The 19,003-nt window shown below is 55.1% G+C and overlaps 1 protein-coding gene across 1 annotated transcript; it reads left to right on the forward strand.

The window, feature by feature from the left end:
- Window positions 1–1,526: 1,526 nt before the first annotated feature.
- Window positions 1,527–10,812, forward strand: CEL (carboxyl ester lipase). Its single transcript, XM_040225482.1, has 11 exons — window positions 1,527–1,592; window positions 3,572–3,722; window positions 3,800–3,922; window positions 4,130–4,327; window positions 4,896–5,026; window positions 5,182–5,289; window positions 5,388–5,505; window positions 7,836–8,022; window positions 8,513–8,716; window positions 9,923–10,120; window positions 10,412–10,812. Exons 1-11 carry the CDS (start codon window positions 1,527–1,529, stop codon window positions 10,725–10,727), a joined length of 1,800 nt encoding a protein of 599 aa, XP_040081416.1. The 3' UTR covers window positions 10,728–10,812.
- Window positions 10,813–19,003: the final 8,191 nt, after the last annotated feature.

The raw sequence follows: 19,003 nt of genomic DNA on the forward strand, positions 1-19,003 counted from the left end.
AGTGTGTGTTTCTAACACATCAAGGTTTTTGTTTTAAAAACACAGTGATGGTGTCATCACACCTAACAACAGCAATTCCGCCTCAGATGTGCCCGTGCAGTTGGGAGGCCCCAGTGTCTGCTGGGCCCCTTCAGAGACACGAGCACTGATTGGCAGGTTGGGGTGCGGTCACCCTCGTCCCCCGGCCTCATTTCTGGCCCTAGTGATGACCAGAAGGACCTGTTTAGCTTGGCGATGATTTGTTTCAATCACTTGCAGTCTTGCTTTTTGCTGCCCAGCTCGTCTCATCTCTGGCCTGAGAACAGCCCCAGGCTGGCTGCTGTGTCCTCTGACGGACCATCTGGTCTTCCCAGCTTCTTGCTTCTGGGCACCGTGATGGTCCAGGCTCCTCCACCTCACTTCCTGTCTTAGACCCAGCCCACCGTTTGCTCTCGGCTGCCCCCCTTCCTTGGTTTTTACTGCCACTGAACTTCGAGCACAGCAGGCTTCCCCTCCCCCATAGTCAGAGGCACTTCCTTCAGAGCAGATTCTCAGAACTGGAGGGGCCGGGCAAGGGTGTGAGCCAGCAGGCGTATGCCTCTGGCTGCATCCCTCAGACCTCTGTGGCCCGGCCCAGCCTGCACCGTTCCTCTTCCCAGCATCCTAACTCCTGGCTCCCACCTGCAGCCGCCCACCCCTCCCATATTTCTCCAGCTTCTCTCCACTCACTCTGCATCACAAAAGATCTGGGTGCTGGAAATGATGGGTGGACAGGCAGATGGACCAGCTGTGTTTCTGCAGGTCTCTGGGTCTTGGCCACAGGCTGGTGGCCCCAGGGTCTTTGCTTGGGCCATCTGTGTGGCTGGAAAGCCCGGCCCTTTTCCTTGGGGAAAGCCTCCAGGCTGGACTGGGGTCTCGTCCCCGCCTCCCACTGTGCTGCCCGGTGACCACCTGGCGCGGCTTCAGCCCTCACCCCCACCTCACACCATACAGACACCCAGCACACCCTGGGTACCAGCCGGGGGCCACACCAGTCGCCCGGTAGCCCGTGGCCAGCTCTGTCCCAGAAGTCACAGGCCCAGACCCTGTAAATGGCCTCTGCTGAACTGCAGTCAGGGTACGGGGTCACAGCGAGCCCATTTCCCTGAGGGCAAAAGCGAGTCCTTTGTCGGCACTGTGCACCCAGCCAAGCTCCAGTCCTTGAGCCCCTGCCCTCCCCACCGCCCTGCCATCTGCCTGGGCTCCCAGGTAGGCAGTCACCTGCACAGATGCCCCGTGGGGACCAGGTCACGCGGGAGCAGCGGACCCTGGGAAAGACGGGCCATGCCCGCACGTGTGTGCGTGTGACCTTGGCCCGGCCCGAGCCTCTCTGGAAACAGCAGCTGTCCCCTGGCCCCAGGTACGCCACCTGGAGTGCGGCCAGCCTGGAGGAAGGGCCAGTGACAGGAGGAGGGGGAGGGTCCCTCCGCAGGTGGCTCTGGGCTGGCTCCAGCCCCATAAATACCCGCAGGCCCCGAGGGCAGGTGTCACAGAGGCAGCCGCACACCATGGGGCGCTGGGAGCTAGTCGTCTTGGGCCTCGCCTGCTGCTTGGCAGTCGCGAGTGCGGCGAAGGTAAGCGAGAGCCCAGCTGAGGGGTCAGCCATGGGAGGGAGCCCCCTCTCACCTTCGCTAAGCCAGACCTGGAACCTGGGGACAGGAACCAGCAGGGGGAAGACAGACAGTCACTGGCAGAACCCGACCACCGTTAACAGCATCTCGGGCACTCACGCTGCATTTCTAGCAGGACACCTCAGGCTGCCAAATACAGAGCATCCAATTCAACGGGAGTTTCACGTAAACCACGAGTCAATTCTGGTGTATGTTTCACCCAATGATTAGGACGCACACTTAAAAATATATATATCATTGTTTATTTGAAATTCAAGTGTAACTGGTCAACCTTGCTGAGTCAACCACCTGACCCACAACCCCTCTCTGGCTCTGTTGTCTCTCTAGAGATGTCAGTGTGGTCCCCCTTTCCCAGAAGGGGTGACGGGGCCCCAGAGCAGACGAGCAATTTGCCCAACATCACACAGCCACTGTAGCCGAGCAGGAATCTGGAATCCACGTTAGTTCAACCCTGGAGTCCAGTTCCTGGTGTAACCTCCATCTCCTGCTCCTCCAGCACCTCCTTGCTACAGCTTCTCTGCCCAGACACGTCAGGAGGCCCAGCCAACCCTCCTGGGGCAGCCAACCCTGCCCACCCTCACTGACCTCTTGCGGGTATGAGCACCCAGGCAGGGAGACATTTCCAGGACGGAGCCAATAGCCACATGCAGATGGTGTGGGTGCTCCGGCAGGGCTCCGGTCAAGGGCCCCAGCACCCCCCAGGCTGGTCCCTCCACCCCTCAGCCTGCTCTTCGGACCCCTGCTGCCCAGAGCTTCAGACCTGGTCCTGGGCGCCTTTTACCACTCTCCTTCTTCTGGGGGGTTCTTTCCTGGGGGCTGAGGGGGCCCGGGTTTCCTCTGTGCTGTTCCAGCAGCCAGCGACACCCTTCCCCACACTGCCACCATGGCCAGGGTCCCCATGCCCTGTCCACCATGAGGGGCCTTCAGGCTGCTCTCAGTCACACAGAGTTGTCAACCCCTAGCCCCCCAGTGCCTCTCCCAGCAGCCAGGGAGGCCGTTCAGGAAAAAACTCCTGGAGCATGGAGGGATGGGAGAGACAGGGGCCCAGCTCCCAGAGCATCTGGCAGGGATTGCTTCCAGCTTCTTCCTTTGAAGTTCCAGCCCGCCCTGGAACTTTGTTCCCCTTGCCCCAGCGAGGCAGGGGGACCCTCGCAGCCCAGACTTAGATCAGAGGGCGGCTGGGATCTGGCCAGGTCTGGGATGTAGGGCTGGCCCACTCTCACTCCCCTGGAACCTAGCTCAGGAGAGATCCAGAAAGCCTGGACCTACTTTCCCCCCAGATCAGCGGGGCAAAGCTCTGGGAGAGAAGGGCCCAGCTGGCGCCAGCTCAGTGGGAGTTCTGGCAACCTTGGGTGAGCAGGGGTCTGTCCTGGCTTGGAGCACAGGGGTTGTGAGGAATTGAGGGGACTCAGTCAAGGGGGAGATGGGGGGAGGAGGAAGAAGGGCCTGCTGATCAGGGAGCTCACTGCTGGGTGTGAACCATTCGGCGTCCCTCAGGCGCCAACCACTGCCAGCAGCTGAACAAGCCAACAGGTCACGAGGGGGATAGTGTTGTCACCCATCTTACAGGCGGGTAAACTGAGGCTCAAGGTCATGGGCAGCCATGATGAGAAGCCAAACCTCCACCCCACCTGTCCCAGCCTTCTTGGAATGCTTCCCTGAGTGCAGACACATGGCTTGAACCAGCCTCCTCTGAGATTCACGGAGCAGGACACGCTGGGGTACAGGTGGGGTGGGGTGGGGAGTGAACCGGCTCCTCCAGCGATATGAGCAGGTGGCAGGGGTCTCGGTCCCAAATGCAGGTGGGCCTTCCTTGAAGCTGTCTCAGGGGGACCTCTGGGAACCCGGAGCCTGCAGGGGGGCTCTCCTCCTCCAAGGGCCCACCAGCCAGAGCCCCCCTGAACTCTCCCCTCCCTTCCCAGCTGGGCTCCGTGTACACCGAAGGTGGCTTCGTGGAGGGTGTCAACAAGAAGCTGAGCCTCTTTGGAGACTCTGTCGACATCTTCAAGGGCATCCCCTTCGCCGCTGCCCCCAAGGCCCTGGAGAAGCCTGAGCGACACCCCGGCTGGCAAGGTGGGAGCAGGCGAGGGTGGGCCGGGTCCCGAGGCTGGGGGGCCCACCCTCACGCCAGCTCTTCCGGCCGCCCGCAGGGATCCTGAAAGCCAAGAACTTCAAGAAACGGTGCCTGCAGGCCACGCTCACCCAGGACAGCACCTACGGAAATGAGGACTGCCTCTACCTCAACATCTGGGTCCCCCAGGGCAGGAAGGAAGGTCCGTTTTCCCCCCGACGCCCGCCAGCTCCCCAAGCAGCCAGAGGCCTGGCTCCAGCCCCTGGGTTGTGTCTGGGGGCTCCAGAGCTGAACTTCCTGACAGCACAGATGGGACGGGGTGGGGGGATGGGCAGGACGTGGGAGGGGTTTGGGTGTGTTGGAGGGGTGTATCTGGCATCACCACGGAGCCTGCTCCCCGCCCCCTCAGTCTCCCACGACCTGCCCGTCATGATCTGGATCTACGGAGGTGCCTTCCTCATGGGGTCCAGCCAGGGGGCCAACTTTCTCAGCAACTACCTCTACGACGGGGAGGAGATCGCCACGCGGGGCAACGTCATCGTGGTCACTTTCAACTACCGCATCGGGCCCCTGGGCTTTCTCAGCACCGGGGACTCCAACCTGCCAGGTCTGCCGGGGGCACCACGCGGGGGGAGCCAGTGTGCCAGGCCCCTGAGCTCTAAACCCAGAGGCCACGCCCCTCGGTGTCCCTCATCTCCAGATAGCTCCCCATAGCTCCCCAGAAAGGGCCCAGCCCCCCATCTGCTAAATGAGGGGGGCTGGAGCTGGACCATGAGACACAGGAACTGCTTGGCAGCTGAAGCGAAAGAGAAGAGGCTGCCGGCCAGCTGGCCAGACCCCAAGAGACGTGGGGGTGGGAGCCACTGAGAGACACAGGAGCTGGCACACCCAGGCGGCACCTCAGGGCGGGGATGGGGAACGACACAGAAGTCCTGGACAGACAGGAGGGACTCTGGCCGGGAGAGAGCTGAGCCCAGGGCCTCCAGCTCCCCTTCCCCTAGCCTGAGACGCCCCTCCCCCAGCACCCGCCCACCCAACCCCCCGGGGACACACCACTCACCACCCTGGGGCTGGACAGGGTCTTCACGCCGTCAGGGACGATCTCATCCCACCCACATGGACTGTGCGCCTCATGGGCCAAGCTCCCTGAGGAAGCCCCTGCACCCCGCCCACAGGTAACTATGGCCTTTGGGATCAGCACATGGCCATTGCCTGGGTGAAGAGGAACATTGAGGCCTTCGGAGGAGACCCCAACAACATCACCCTCTTTGGGGAGTCGGCCGGAGGTGCCAGCGTCTCTCTGCAGGTCTGGGGGCCCCTAAAGGGGTCGCTCAGAGGAGTGGGAGGCAGTCGATGGTGATGGGGAGAAGCAAGGCTGGCAGGCGCTGCCGTGGCGGTGTCCCTGGCCGAGCCCTGCAGACAGGTGGGCGCAGGGGGTGACTGGACCTCTCTGTATTGCAGACCCTCTCTCCCTACAACAAGGGCCTCATCAAGCGAGCCATCAGCCAGAGTGGCGTGGGTCTGTGCCCCTGGGCCATCCAGGAGGACCCCCTCTTCTGGGCTAAAAGGGTAAGGGGGTGCTCTGGGGGCGGGGCCTCTCTCCTTTTCACTCTCTTCTGGACCCTGTGTCTGGCACCCTGAGCACTGCCTCTGTCCCCAACCCCCAGATTGCAGAGAAGGTGGGCTGCCCCGTGGACGACACCAGCAAGATGGCTGGGTGTCTGAAGATCACCGACCCCCGTGCCCTGACACTGGCCTATAAGCTGCCCCTGGGAAGCACGGAATGTGAGTAGGGGCTGCTGGGGGCTGGGAACCCGGGGGCTCCCCACTGGGCGCTGGATCTCATCTTGTCTCTGTCGCCAGCTCGTTGGTGTCCCCAGGCAGCTCGTTGCCACCCCTGCCCTGGCAGCCCTCTGTGGCCACGGCTGGAAGCGGGGGAAGCGTCTTTCCTCTTGTCTTTGGTGGGTCATGACCCCTTGGAGAACAGTTTGGCCCCATCCCCAACCACGCACACATAGGCGCTCATTCGTACATGATTTTCAGCAGATTTATGGACTCCAGATCAAGAAAGCCTCTGCACATAGATAAGCATTCACTCTTTCCTCCACTCATGAATTCAGCAAACATCTCCTGAACACCTGCTTTCAGCATTCCCCGTCTAGCTCTGCTACTCTGTATCCCAGGAAGGCCAGGGGGCCCAGTGGTAAAATCCTGCAAGTGTCAATCTCATCAACCCAGGAAGCTATCATTCTCTCTCACTCGTCTTCTAAGGCAAAGCGCAATGCAAACGCCATCGTTTGCTTCTGGACCTAATGTGAAGTAAACCATAAGTGCTACGTAAACATCTTGGCCCAAGATGCAGACCAACTTCATATCTGAGAGTTCCGCATCTGGGGAGTCAAGCAACTGCAGATCGAAAACATTTTTAAAAAAATTCCAGGAAGTTCCAAAAAGCAAAATTTGAATTGGCTTCCCACCCTCCCCGCACCCCCCTGCCCACCCCCCCCCCACCCCACTGCAGGGCTTCCCTGATAGCTCAGTAAAGAATCCGCCTGCCATGCAGGAGATCCTGCTTCGATTCCTGGGTCAGGAAGACCCAATGGAGAAGGGATAGACTACCCACTCCAGTATTCTTGGGCTTCCCTGGTGGCTCAGCTGGTAAAGAATCTGCCCGTGATGCGGGAGACCTGGGTTCGATCCCTGGGTTGGGAAGATCCGCTGGAAAAGGGAACGGCTACCCACTCCAGTATTCTGGCCTGGAGAATTCCATGGACTGTATAGTCCATGGGGTCGCAAAGAGTCAGACACACAGAGTCGTACACAACTGAGAAACTTTCACTTTCACTACCCTAGCTGCTAAGCTGCTAAGTCACTTTAGTCCTGTCCGACTCTGTGCGACCCCATAGAGGGCAGCCCACCAGGCTCCCCCATCCCTGGGATTCTCCAGGCAAGAACACTGGAGTGGGTTGCCATTTCCTTCTCCAATGCATGAAAGTGGAAAGTGAAAGGAAAGTCGCTCACTCGGGTCCGACTCGTAGCGACCCCATGGACTGCAGCCTTCCAGGCTCCTCCGTCCATGGGCTTTCCCAGGCAAGAGTACTGGGGTGGGGTGCCATACCCTTCTCCATCACTATCCTAGAATGCCCTGTAACTATTTACATAATGTTTGCATAGCATTTACAATTATTTACATAGCATTTATTTTGCACTAGGTATTAAAAGTCATCTAGAAATGATTTAAAGTATATGGGAGGATGGGGGTTTCCCAGGTAGCTCACTGGTAAAGAATCTGTGCGCCAATGCAGGAGACAGGGGTTCGATCCCTGGGTTGGGAAGATCCCCTGGAGAAGGAAATAGCAACCCACTCCAGTATTCCTGCCTGGAGAATCCCACGGGCAGAGGGGCCACACACACATATGTATATGGGGAGATGTCGGTAGATTGTATGCAAATAGTGCACCATTTTATATAAGAGATTTGAGCGCTTGGATGTTGGTGTCCTGGTAGCAATAGTCACGGATTTGCAGAAATGTGACTGTATTTTCTTTTGAGCTGAATTGGAGGGGAAATGGGACAGGCCTAATGGGGGCAGGGCATACGGTCCTCTGGGGCCAGTTCAGGGGTCTCACACCATTTCTGGCTGACACACTGGAATCCGCCACAGAGGTGGGTTCCAGAGCCCCCCTCCCCACAGAGAGGGGGCACCTCTTTCTCCAACGGTCCCCTCCAGGATTTCTAGACTTTCCTCCTTCTTGATTTAAGAGAGCAAGAGGACCAGTGCTTCTCGTCCTGGGTGATTTTGTGCCCAGGGAATGCGTGGCAGAGCCTGCAGGCGGTTCTGGTGGCTGCAGTCGGGGAGGGGGGCACCACTGGAGTCTAGTGGGTCGAGGTCAGGGAGGCTGCTAACACTCTACACTGCGCAGGATGGCGCCCCCACGACATGGAATGAAGGGGTCGGAAGGTCAATAATGCTGAAGCCAAGGAACCCTGGTCTCCATCAAAGGAGGTGCAGCTCCTTGGTGGCCTCAGGATGGAGTCAGTTCCTGCCCCGGAGGTCTGGGAGAGGCGCAGGTGGGTACCAGAAGGTTTGAGAACCTGCTGCTGTTTGCCCCCAGACCCCAAGCTGCACTATCTGTCCTTCGTCCCTGTCATCGATGGAGACTTCATCCCTGATGACCCCGTCAACCTGTACGCCAACGCTGCGGACATCGACTACATAGCTGGCACCAACGACATGGACGGCCACCTCTTCGTCGGGCTGGATGTGCCAGCCATCAACAGCAACAAACAGGACGTCACGGAGTAAGCTGGGGAAGTGGAGGGGGTGCGGAGGGGGTTGCATCAGCCGGATGAGGAAGTCGGCGCCATGTCGGCGGTGAGGGGCCGTCCGTGGCCCTCAGCGGCATCGGTGTTGCTGGTGCTCGGTTGCTCGGCCACGTCTGACTCTTTGCAACCCCATGGATTGCTGCACACCAGGCTTCCCTGTCCTTCACCACCTCCCAGAGCTTGCTCAAACGCATGTCGATTGCGTCGGTGATGCCATCCAATCATCTCATCCTCTGTCGCTGCCTTCTCCTCCTGCCCTCGATCTTTCCCAGCATCAGGGTCTTTTCCAATGAGTCGGCTCTTCACCTCAGGTGGCCGGAGTACTGGAGCTTCAGCTTCAGCATCAGTCCTTCCAGTGAATATTCAGGGTTGATTTCCTGACTGGTCTGATCTTGCAGTCACAGGGCGGCAGACACCCCCCTGTGGGCAGGGGGTGGAGGGTCCAGTGCCCGTTTGGTGTCTGCAGGGCAGACTTCTATAAGCTGGTCAGCGGGCTCACTGTCACCAAGGGGCTCAGAGGTGCCAATGCCACATACGAGGTGTACACCGAGCCCTGGGCCCAGGACTCATCCCAGGAGACCAGGAAGAAGACCATGGTGGACCTGGAAACTGACATCCTTTTCCTGATCCCCACGAAGATCGCCGTGGCCCAGCACAAGAGCCACGCCAAGTGAGGAGGGCGGGCGGGGGTGGCCCACCAGGGATCCCAAACACCTTCCCAGTGAGGCCTTGAGGCAGGCAGCTCCTAGGAGTCCAGGAGGCCCGGGAAAGCCAGGCTCAGTTCCCACCTGTGCCTGCGCTGTCTGCCAGGCCTGACGGGCCTTGAGAGGGCCCGTCCTCCCAGCCTCAGCTCGGGGGCTTTACCGAACCCTCCTGTGACTCCCAGCCCGGGCCAGGCCTGCACGCTCTCCCACACCCCTTGGCCCTCCCCGTCAGAAAGTCTTTGAGTTGGCCTTCTATCCGCAAGCTGTCTGGAAGGCGGCACCACTGGGTGATATTCTCTGCAGTGGGTTTCAAATTTGACAACTTTCAGAACAAGCCTGCGGCCACTTTTAAACCTTCCATGTGATAATAGCCAACGAAAATGAAAAATAAGCGAGGGATGCTTAAAAAGTAGAAAGATAAAATTTCACCTAGAACCCAGGTGGCAGAGTGGTAAAGAATCTCCCTGCCAATGCAGGAGACACAGGTTCGATCCCTGGGTCGGTAAGATCCCTGGGAGGAGAGAATGGCAACCCTCTCCAGCATTCTTGCCTGCAGAATCCCCATGGACAGAGGAGTCCGTGGGGTCGCAGAGTCAGACATGACTGAGCACACACGCAGAAATCTAGGGTGAAAATTCGGCAATAAATTTGGTTGGAGCTTCTTGTCAGTTGAGGCCAAAAGGAAATAACTGAGGATGCATACTACCTTGTCCCATCAAATCAAGAATACAGATTCATGTGCAGAGAAGAACAATCTCTCTTGATACTGAATTATGAAGGAAGATGCCTCTGTGCCGTTGGTGGAGGCCAAGTGTAAATGCCCTTGAAATTGTAGAATCCATGAAGTCAAAAATTTGGCCACAGTTTTCATTCTCCTGGGTGAAAAGATCCAGATCCTTCCTGAGTCTTTTTTTTTTAAATGTATTTATTTTGAACTTGCTGCATAGTTTGTGGGATTCAGTTCCCCAACCAGGTATTGAACCTGTGCCCTTCGTAGTGAAAGCACTGATTCCCAACCACTGGGCTGCCAGGGAATTCCCGTTCCTGAGTCTTGTGGGAGTTGCCCAGACCCTTCCCTACTCCCCCATGGCCTTCCCCTGGGGCCCATCTCTGGGGTGGGCGGCCCCAGGTGGGCACCCTGCCAACCTGGGCGGTCTTCCCTCCCTCCTCAGGAGCGCCAACACCTACACCTACCTATTCTCCCAACCATCTCGGATGCCCCTTTACCCCAAGTGGATGGGGGCTGACCATGCTGATGACCTCCAGTATGTCTTCGGGAAGCCCTTCGCTACCCCCCTGGGCTACCGGGCCCAAGACAGGACTGTCTCCAAGGCCATGATTGCCTATTGGACCAACTTTGCCAGAACCGGGTAAGGCAGGGGTGGGGACGGCCTCTGTCCACATCACCCTGCAGGCTGGGGGTTCAGTCCTCGTTCCCTTAAACACTTGCCCTCCCTGAGCCCGGGAACCCCATCCGGGTGAGGCCAAGGGCTCCCGGCCGGGCCCTAGGATGCTCATGTGCCCAACCAGAGCCTGGGAGACATAGAAGTGCCTATGGGGCAGAGGGTGGACGACTGCTCTGAGCAGGGGATGGGGGTCTCCAGCCTCCTGTGAGCCCCCTGGCCCCACCCAGCCACCCAGCCTTTTTTCTCACTCTGCAGGGACCCTAACACGGGCCACTCGACAGTGCCCACAAACTGGGATCCCTACACTCTGGAAGATGGTAACTACCTGGAAATCAACAAGCAGATGGATAGCAACTCTATGAAGCTGCACCTGAGGACCAACTACCTGCAGTTCTGGACCCAGACCTACCAGGCACTGCCCACGGTGATCGGCGCGGGGGCCAGCTCGGTGCCCCCCGCGGACAACTCTGAGGCCAGCCCCGTGCCCCCAGTGGACAACTCTGAGGCCACCACCGAACCCTCTGCGGGTGACTCTGAGGTGGCTCAGATGCCTGTCGTCATTGGCTTCTAATGTCCTTGGCCTCCAGGGACCACAGGAGACCCCAGGACCCACCTCCCCTCCCAAGTGCCTCCTGAATAAAGCCTCAACCATCTCTCTCTGGGGTCTCTTTTTGCTCCCAAGACCCAGCTGGAGGAAAACGGGGTCTTCAGTTATCACGAGCCCCAGGCACCCGGCCCAAGGTATTTCCCTCCATCCGTCAGCCCTCAAGCCCAGGAGCCAACAGGACCATCCTCTTTAAAGAGGAGGAAACAGGCCCATAGCAGTGAAGCGTCAGGCTAGGACTGGGACTCGGGTGTGGACCCCCCCCTGAAAGGCCGTCGGCTCCCAGGTGCTGGGCTCTGCTACCAAGGGTGGGCGGGGCTGCAGCCAAGAGAAAAACTGGGTTTTGCAGTGGTCGGCCGCCTCTGGACCCCCAGAGCCCAGTCACACCCAGGTCCTCTGGGGCGTGGGGAGAGACCACTGTTCTAACTACAGTCTGGGGGAGAGAATCGGATTCTGCCTCCAGGTGGCTCGACGTCCATGAGGACAGAGCATCGCACTGGAAGGACAGGAGCAAAGGGTGCAAGAGGAACGCACGTGGGGCCGTGCCCCGTGAGGGCGTGAGAGGCAGGGGGCAGGGGCAGGGTCATCTCCACCGCTGGGAATCCGGCCTGGGTATGTGCCCGAGGACGTCAGAGCAAGAGTCAAACCCAGAGACTCCAAAGCCAGCGCTCGCAACAAGGCCAGGGGGCTCCCTCTCTCCCCTCCCCTCGACCATTCTCTGGTCACCATGGGCTGGGGGTGAGGGGCCAGCGGGTCTAGGGTCCTGGGTGGGTGCGTGGGGCAGCAGGACCAGCTGCCAGCCCCAGGCTCCTTCCCTGGTGAGTTCTGCCCCTGAGGCCACAGGTGCGACACCTTGTACCGAGGCCACAGAAGCGGAACCCAGGACCAAGATCATCTCCGAAGCCGACTGAACTAACAAGCTTCTTCCTGGCTCCCCCTTAGGCAAAGATGCCCTCTCTGGTGAGAGCCCTTTAGCGCCTCAACCAATCACCTAATGCCAACCTTCCGGCAGGAATTTTGTCTCGAGGCTCTAAGAATTGGCTATTAACTCAGGAAAGCTGTTGACTCTTCCCTGATCTGTCAGGAGGTCACTGCACTCACTGTGCCCACTTGATCTCTGCTCCTCGTTCTTAATAAATCCACTCCCTTCTGAAATGCTCTGTGTCGGGAAATTCTTTTCCAACCCACGCTCAGACCGCCTCAACACTCGCCAGCCGCAGACGGCGAGTGAGTCCTGTGAAAAGGCACACTGAGCCTGGGCTGTGAGTCCTGTGGCCCCAGGCAGCAGAGCTGAACAAGAGGCAAACCCGGCCCCCCGAGGAGCAGGGGGCACACCAGCCTGGCCTGTGACCACCTTGTCTGTGCTGGGCTTTCTGTTTGGTCCAGAGCTCTCCTGGGGCCCATCCCTGCTCTCAGCCGATGCAGCCAAGGATGCCATCTACCCGCCCTCTGCCACAAACGAAATGTTTATACCTGCGGGGTCTGTTCTCAGGAGCCTCGTCGGGGCCTGGACCATCCTGCGACGTGGCACTTCCCTCCCTCGCTAGGGGACAGCTCAGCTGTGCCTGTCGTGCAGGAGCTCACGTCCCCGGAGGGCTGGGCCACGTCAAGATGTGTGCTCAGCCCCCACTCTGTGCAGACATGGCCAGGCGGAAGTGAGCCTGGCCGTGTGTCTGGGTGACATGCCTGCAGCCGTGGGAACGCCTTGTAATTCATCGCGCTCTTGCCTTTCCAGGCCTTCTCCAGGCCGTGAAGCAGAAAATACCTATCGAGGTGCAGGCTAGAGGCCAGTCCAGGGTCCTGGAGTCTCCCTGCTGGGCCAAGAGATGACCCTTTAGCTCCTATTAGGGTGAAGCCTGGAGGGGACACGCGGGGGAGCTCTGGTCAGAGTCTGTTCACCACTCTGATGAGACGTGGTGCTTCGATATTTCATGGGCAAGGCTGTTCCCGAGCGTGCCTGTGTGTTGGCAGTCTTGGGGGCATCCCCTGCCCCCTATGCCTCATCTTTCAGTCTTCCCCACAGAAAAGGGTCAAGCCTCCCATCTCCCCATGACATAACCACAACACAGACCTGGACAAAGAATGCAGCCATCCTAGGGGCTGCAGCTCGAAGGGCTCCAGTCCAACTGCCCTTCAGGATAAAGTTGGTACCAACACGATTGCATTTGTAAACTGGTGATTGTGCGAGACGGTGGACCTCTGAACTACACGGTCTCAGACTCTGTCTCAGCCAGAGAAGGGCAGCATAGGGGTCCTTCACTGGCAGGAATGAGCCCCATTATCCTTGAGAACCAGCGCTAACCCGGGATTTGTCAGATGACAGCCTTGACGAGTGGCCCCCACGTGCCTGACATGGAGAGGCACGTGGCCTCCTAGCGAGATCCTAGGTGAATACAATTGTCTAAAGAGTTGCAGAGGACATACACACACCTATGGTTAATTCATGGTGATGTATGGCAGAAATCAAAGCAATATTGTAAAGCAACTATCCTTCAATTAAAAATAAATAAAAAAAACTTTTAAAGTGGCAGAAACCCTAGAGTTGCTGGAAGTCCCAGCTCACAAGGAGCCAAAATGCTTAAGGAATAAGGTCCAGCTGTGGCTTTAAGAGCTGCATCATAAACACTTGCCCCAGACGTGAAATGAGCAGGAAAAGGAATTCTGAGGTGAGAGACAAGGATTCCAGGAGGTCAAGGGTCAATCACGGGGCCTCAGATTTGGGTGAATGCAGATCTTCCCCTGTCCACATTCCCTAGCTGATAACCGCCCCCCTGGCCTGCTTCCTCTCACTTTTGGATCTGTTTACAATTTCTCCCCACTTAGTGCTGACGGAATTCCAGACTTTGACCTTGAAATCTACCAGTGGTTTCCGTTGTTGTGGTTCAGTCACTAAGTCTTGTCCGACTCTTTGCAACCCCATGGACTGCAGCACACCAGGCTTCCCTGTCCTTCACCATCTCCCAGAGCTTGCCCAAACTCATGTCCATTGAGTTGGTGATGCCATCCAACCGTCTACACCTACCTACAAGTGGTACTGGTGGTCAAAAGAAACTCCAATGAGATAAGCAGAAAATATTCTGTCTTCCTCAAAAGCTGTAGAAGAGCAGCTTTCAAGGAAGTTTTCTAAATTTTCAATCGGAATATATATATAACATAAAATGGTCCCCTGGTGGTCTCAGTTCAGTTCAGTTCAGTCACTCAGTCCTGTCCGACTCTTTGCAACACCATGAATTGCAGCACGCCAGGCCTCTCTGTCCATCGCCATCTCCCGGAGTTCACTCAAACATGTCCATCGAGTCAGTGATGTCATCCAGCCATCTCATCCTCTGTTGGCCCCTTCTCCTCCTGCCACCAATCCCTCCCAGCAACAGAGTCTTTTCCAATGAGTCATCTCTTCACTTGAGGTGGCCAAAGTACTGGAGTTTCAGCTTTAGCATCAGTCCTTCCAAAGAACACCCAGGACTGATCTCCTTCAGAAAGGACTGGTTGGATCTCCTTGCAGTCCAAGGGACTCTCAAGAGTCTTCTCCAACACCACAGTTCAAAAGCATCAATTCTTCGGTGCCCAGCTTTCTTCACAGTCCAACACTCACATCCATACATGACCAATGGAAAAACCTTAGCCTTGACTAGACGGACCTTTGCTGGCAAAGTAATGTCTCTGCTTTTCAATATGCTATCTAGGTTGGTCATAACTTTCCTTCCAAGGAGTAAGTGTCTTTTAATTTCATGGCTGCAATCACCAACTGCAGTGATTTTGGAGCCTCAAAAAATAAAGTCTGACACTGTTTCCACTGTTTCCCTATCTATTTCCCATGAAGTGATGGGACTAGATGCCATGATCTTCGTTTTCTGAATGTTGAGCTTTAAGCCAACTTTTTCACTCTCTTCTTTCACTTTCATCAAGAGGCTTTTTAGTTCCTCTTCACTTTCTGCCATAAGGGTGGTGTCATCTGCATATCTGAGGTTATTGATATTTCTCCCGGCAATCTTGATTCCAGCTTGTGCTTCTTCCAGCCCGGCGTTTCTCATGATATACTTTGCATATAAGTTAAATAAGCAGGGTGACAAGATACAGCCTTGACATACTCCTTTTCCTATTTGGAACCAGTCTGTTGTTCCATGTCCAGTTCTTACTGTTTCTTCCTGACCTGCATATAGGTTTCTCAAGAGGCAGGTCAGGTGGTCTGGTATGCCCATCTCTTTCAGAATTTTCCACAGTTTATTGTGATCCACACAGTCAAAGGCTTTGGCATAGTCAATAAAGCAGAAATAGATGTTTTTCTGGAACTCTCTTGCTTTTTCCATGATCCAGCAGATGTTGGCAATTTGATCTCTGGTTCCTCTGCCTTTTCTAAAACCAACTTGAACATCTGGAAGTTCACGGTTCATGTATTGCTGAAGCCTGGCTTGGAGAATTTTGAGCATTACTTTACTAGCATGTGAGACGAGTGCAATTGTGCGGTAGCTTGAGCATTCTTTGGCATTGCCTTTCTTTGGGATTGGAATGAAAACTGACCTTTTCCAGTCCTGTGGCCACTGCTGAGTTTTCCAAATGTGTGGCATATTGAGTGCAGCACTTTCACATCATCATCTTTCAGGATTTGAAAGAGCTCCACTGGAATTCCAGCACCTCCACTAGCTTTGTTCGTAGTGATGCTTTCTAAGGCCCACTTGACTTCACATTCCAAGATGTCTGGCTCTAGATGAGTGATCACACCATCGTGTTTATCTGGGTCATGAAGATCTTTTTTGTACAGTTCTTCTGTGTATTCTTGCCACCTCTTCTTAATATCTTCTTCTTCTTTTAGGTCCATACCATTTCTGTCCTTTATCGAGCCCGTCTTTGCATGAAATGTTCCCTTGGTATCTCTAATTTTCTTGAAGAGATCTCTAGTCTTTCCCATTCTGTTCTTTTCCTTTATTTCTTTGCATTGATCGCTGAGGAAGGCTTTCTTATCTCTTCTTGCTATTCTTTGGAACTCTGCATTCAAATGGGTATATCTTTCCTTTTCTCCTTTGCTTTTCGCCTCTCTTCTTTCCACAGCCATTTGTAAGACCTCCCCAGACAGCCATTTTGCTTTTTTGCATTTCTTTTCCATGGGGATGGTCTTGTTCCCTGTCCCCTGTACAATGTCACAAACCTCCATCCATAGTTCATCAGGCACTCTATCTATCAGATCTAGGCCCTTAAATCTATTTCTCACTGCCACTGTAGAATCATAAGGGATTTGATTTAGATCATACCTGAATGGTCTAGTGGTTTTCCCTACTTTCTTCAATTTCAGTCTGAATTCGGCAATAAGGAGTTCATGTTCTGAGCCACAGTCAGCTCCTGGTCTTGTTTTTGTTGACTGTATAGAGCTTCTCCATCTTTGGCTGCAAAGAATATAATCAATCTGATTTCGGTGTTGACCATCTGGTGAAGTTCATGTGTAGAGTCTTTTCTTGTGTTGTTGGAAGCGGGTGTTTGCTATGACTAGTGCCTTCTCTTGGCAAAACTCTGTTAGTCTTTGCCCTGCTTCATTCCGCATTCCAAGGCCAAATTTGCCCGTTACTCCAGGTGTTTCTTGACTTCCTACTTTTGCATTCCAGTCCCCTATACTGAAAAGGACATCTTTTTTGGGTGTTAGTTCTAAAAGGTCTTGTAGGTCTTCACAGAACCATTCAACTTCAGCTTCTTCAGCGTTACTGGTTGGGGCGTAGACTTGGATTACTGTGATATTGAATGGTTTGCCTTGGAAACGAACAGAGATCATTCTGTCATTTTTGAGATTGCATCCAAGTACTGGATTTCGGACTCTTTTGTTGACCATGATGGCTACTCCATTTCTTCTGAGGGATTCCTGCCCGCGGTAAGTAGTAGATATAATGGTCATCTGAGTTAAATTCACCCATTCCAGTCCATTTTAGTTCGCTGATTCCTAGAATGTCGATGTTCACCCTTGCCATCTCCTGTTTGACCACTTCCAATTTGCCTTGATTAATGGACCTCACATTCCAGGTTCCTGTGCAATATTGCTCTTTACAGCATCGGACCTTGCTTCTATCACCAGTCACATCCACAGCTGGGTATTGTTTTTGCTTTGGCTCGATCCCTTCATTCTTTCTGGAGTTATTTCTCCACTGATCTCCAGTAGCATATTGGGCACCTACTGACCTGGGGAGTTCCTCTTTCAGAATCCCATCATTTTGCCTTTTCATACTGTTCGTGGTGTTCTCGAGGCAAGAATACTGAAGTGGTTTGCCATTCTCTTCTCCACATTCTGTCAGACCTCTCCACCATGACCTGCCTGTCTTGGGTTGCCCCGCAGGCATGGCTTGGTTTCATTGAGTTAGACAAGGCTGTGATCCTAGTGTGATTAGATTGACTAGTTTTCTGTGAGTATAGTTTCAGTGTGTCTGCCCTCTGATGCCCTCTTGCAACACCTACCATCTTACTTGGGTTTCTCTTACCTTGGATGTGGGGTATCTCTTCACGGCTGCTCCAGGCTGCTCCAGCAAAGCGCACCCACTGGTCCTTACCTTGGACGAGGGGTATCTCCTCACCACTGCCCCTCCTGCCTTGAACGTGGGATAGCTCCTCTAGGCCCTCCTGTGCCTGCGCAGCCACCAGTCCTTGGACGTGGGGTAGCTCCTCCTGGCCACCGACCCTGGCCTCGGGCGGGGGGTAGCTCCTCCCAGCCGCCGGCCCTGACCTCAGGCGGGGGGTAGCTCCTCCCAGCCGCCGGCCCTGACCTCAGGCGGGGGGTAGCTCCTCCCAGCCGCCGACCCTGGCCTCGGGCGGGGGGTAGCTCCTCCCAGCCGCCGGCCCTGACCTCAGGCGGGGGGTAGCTCCTCTTGGCTGCTCCTGTGCTGTTGCAGCCTGGCACTCTCGGCTGCCACCCCTGACCTCAATCACGGGGTAGCTCCTCCCGGCCGCCGCAGCCAAGAGGAGCTACCCCACGTCCGAGGTCAGGGGCAGAAGCCGGGAGGACCCCATGCCCGAAGGGAGCTGTGATGGTGCAGGAACGGCCGAGAGGAGCTACCCCACGTCCTGGTGGTCTAGGGGCTAGGATTTGTCACTTTCACCACTGTGGCCCAGGTTCGATTCCCAGTCAGGGAAGGTATGGTTTTCTGACTTCCCTGGTGGCTCAGATGGTAAAGCGTCTTCCTACAATACGGGAGACCCGGGTTCAGTCCCTGGGTCGGGAAGATCCCCTGGAGAAGGAAATGGCAACCCACTCCAGTATTCGCGCCTGGAAAATCCCATGGATGGAGGAGCCTACAGTCAATGGGGTTGCAAAGAGTCGGACACGACTGAGCGACTTCACTTTCACAACATAAAACGCTAATTTTATAAACATTTATTGAAATATTGATTAGATAATAAATCAATATTATATTTTTAAAAGGATGATTCAGTGCCATTAATTCCACTCACACTGTTGAGCAACCATCACCCCAAACAGAAACTTTATACTCGTTAAGCATTAACTCCCCATCTTCTCTCCGCCCCCACCCTTGGTAATCTATTCTCGTTTCTGTTCCAATCAGTTTGCTTATTCCAGATGTTTCTTACAAGTGGAACCTGTGTTTTCAAGGCCCCTCCATGTTGTAGCATGAATCAGAACTCCATTCCTTTTTACGCTGAATAATATTACCATGCATATTGTTGGCATACAATTGTGCATGGTATTCTTTTTTCCAAGTCTTTCTTCTTTAAAAATTTATTTATTATTTTTGGTTGTGCTGGGTCTTCTGTTGCTGTACGTGGGCTTTCTCTAGTTGCAGAGAGCAGGGGCTACTCTCCAGCTGTGGTGCGTGGGTTTCTCATTGCGGTGTCTTCTCTTGTTGCCAAACACAGGCTCTAGGCATACCTGGCTTCAGCAGCTGCAGCATGTGGGCTCTGAAGTTGCAGCTTGTGTGCTCTGGAGCTCAGGCTCAGTAGTTGTGCAGCACAAAAACTTAAGTTGCCCCGCGGTGTGTGGGATCTTCCTGGACCGAGGGTCGAACCTATGTCCCCAGCATTGGCAGGCAGATTCTTAACCACTGGACTGCCAGGCAAGTCCTAGTATTCTCTTATAATCCTTATTTCTGTAAAGTCAGTGATGATGTTCCCACTTTCATTTCAGATTTTAATAATTTGAATGCCGATTTTGTCAATTTTTCCCCCAAAGAATCAAGGTTTGGTTTTGTTGACTTTTCTCTATTTTCCTATGCTCCATTTTGTTTCTCTCCACTGTTATTTAATCGTTTTCTTCC

The sequence above is a fragment of the Oryx dammah genome, unplaced genomic scaffold, assembly GCF_014754425.2.
Source record: "Oryx dammah isolate SB20612 unplaced genomic scaffold, SCBI_Odam_1.1 HiC_scaffold_25, whole genome shotgun sequence".
Classification (NCBI taxonomy): domain Eukaryota; kingdom Metazoa; phylum Chordata; class Mammalia; order Artiodactyla; family Bovidae; genus Oryx; species Oryx dammah.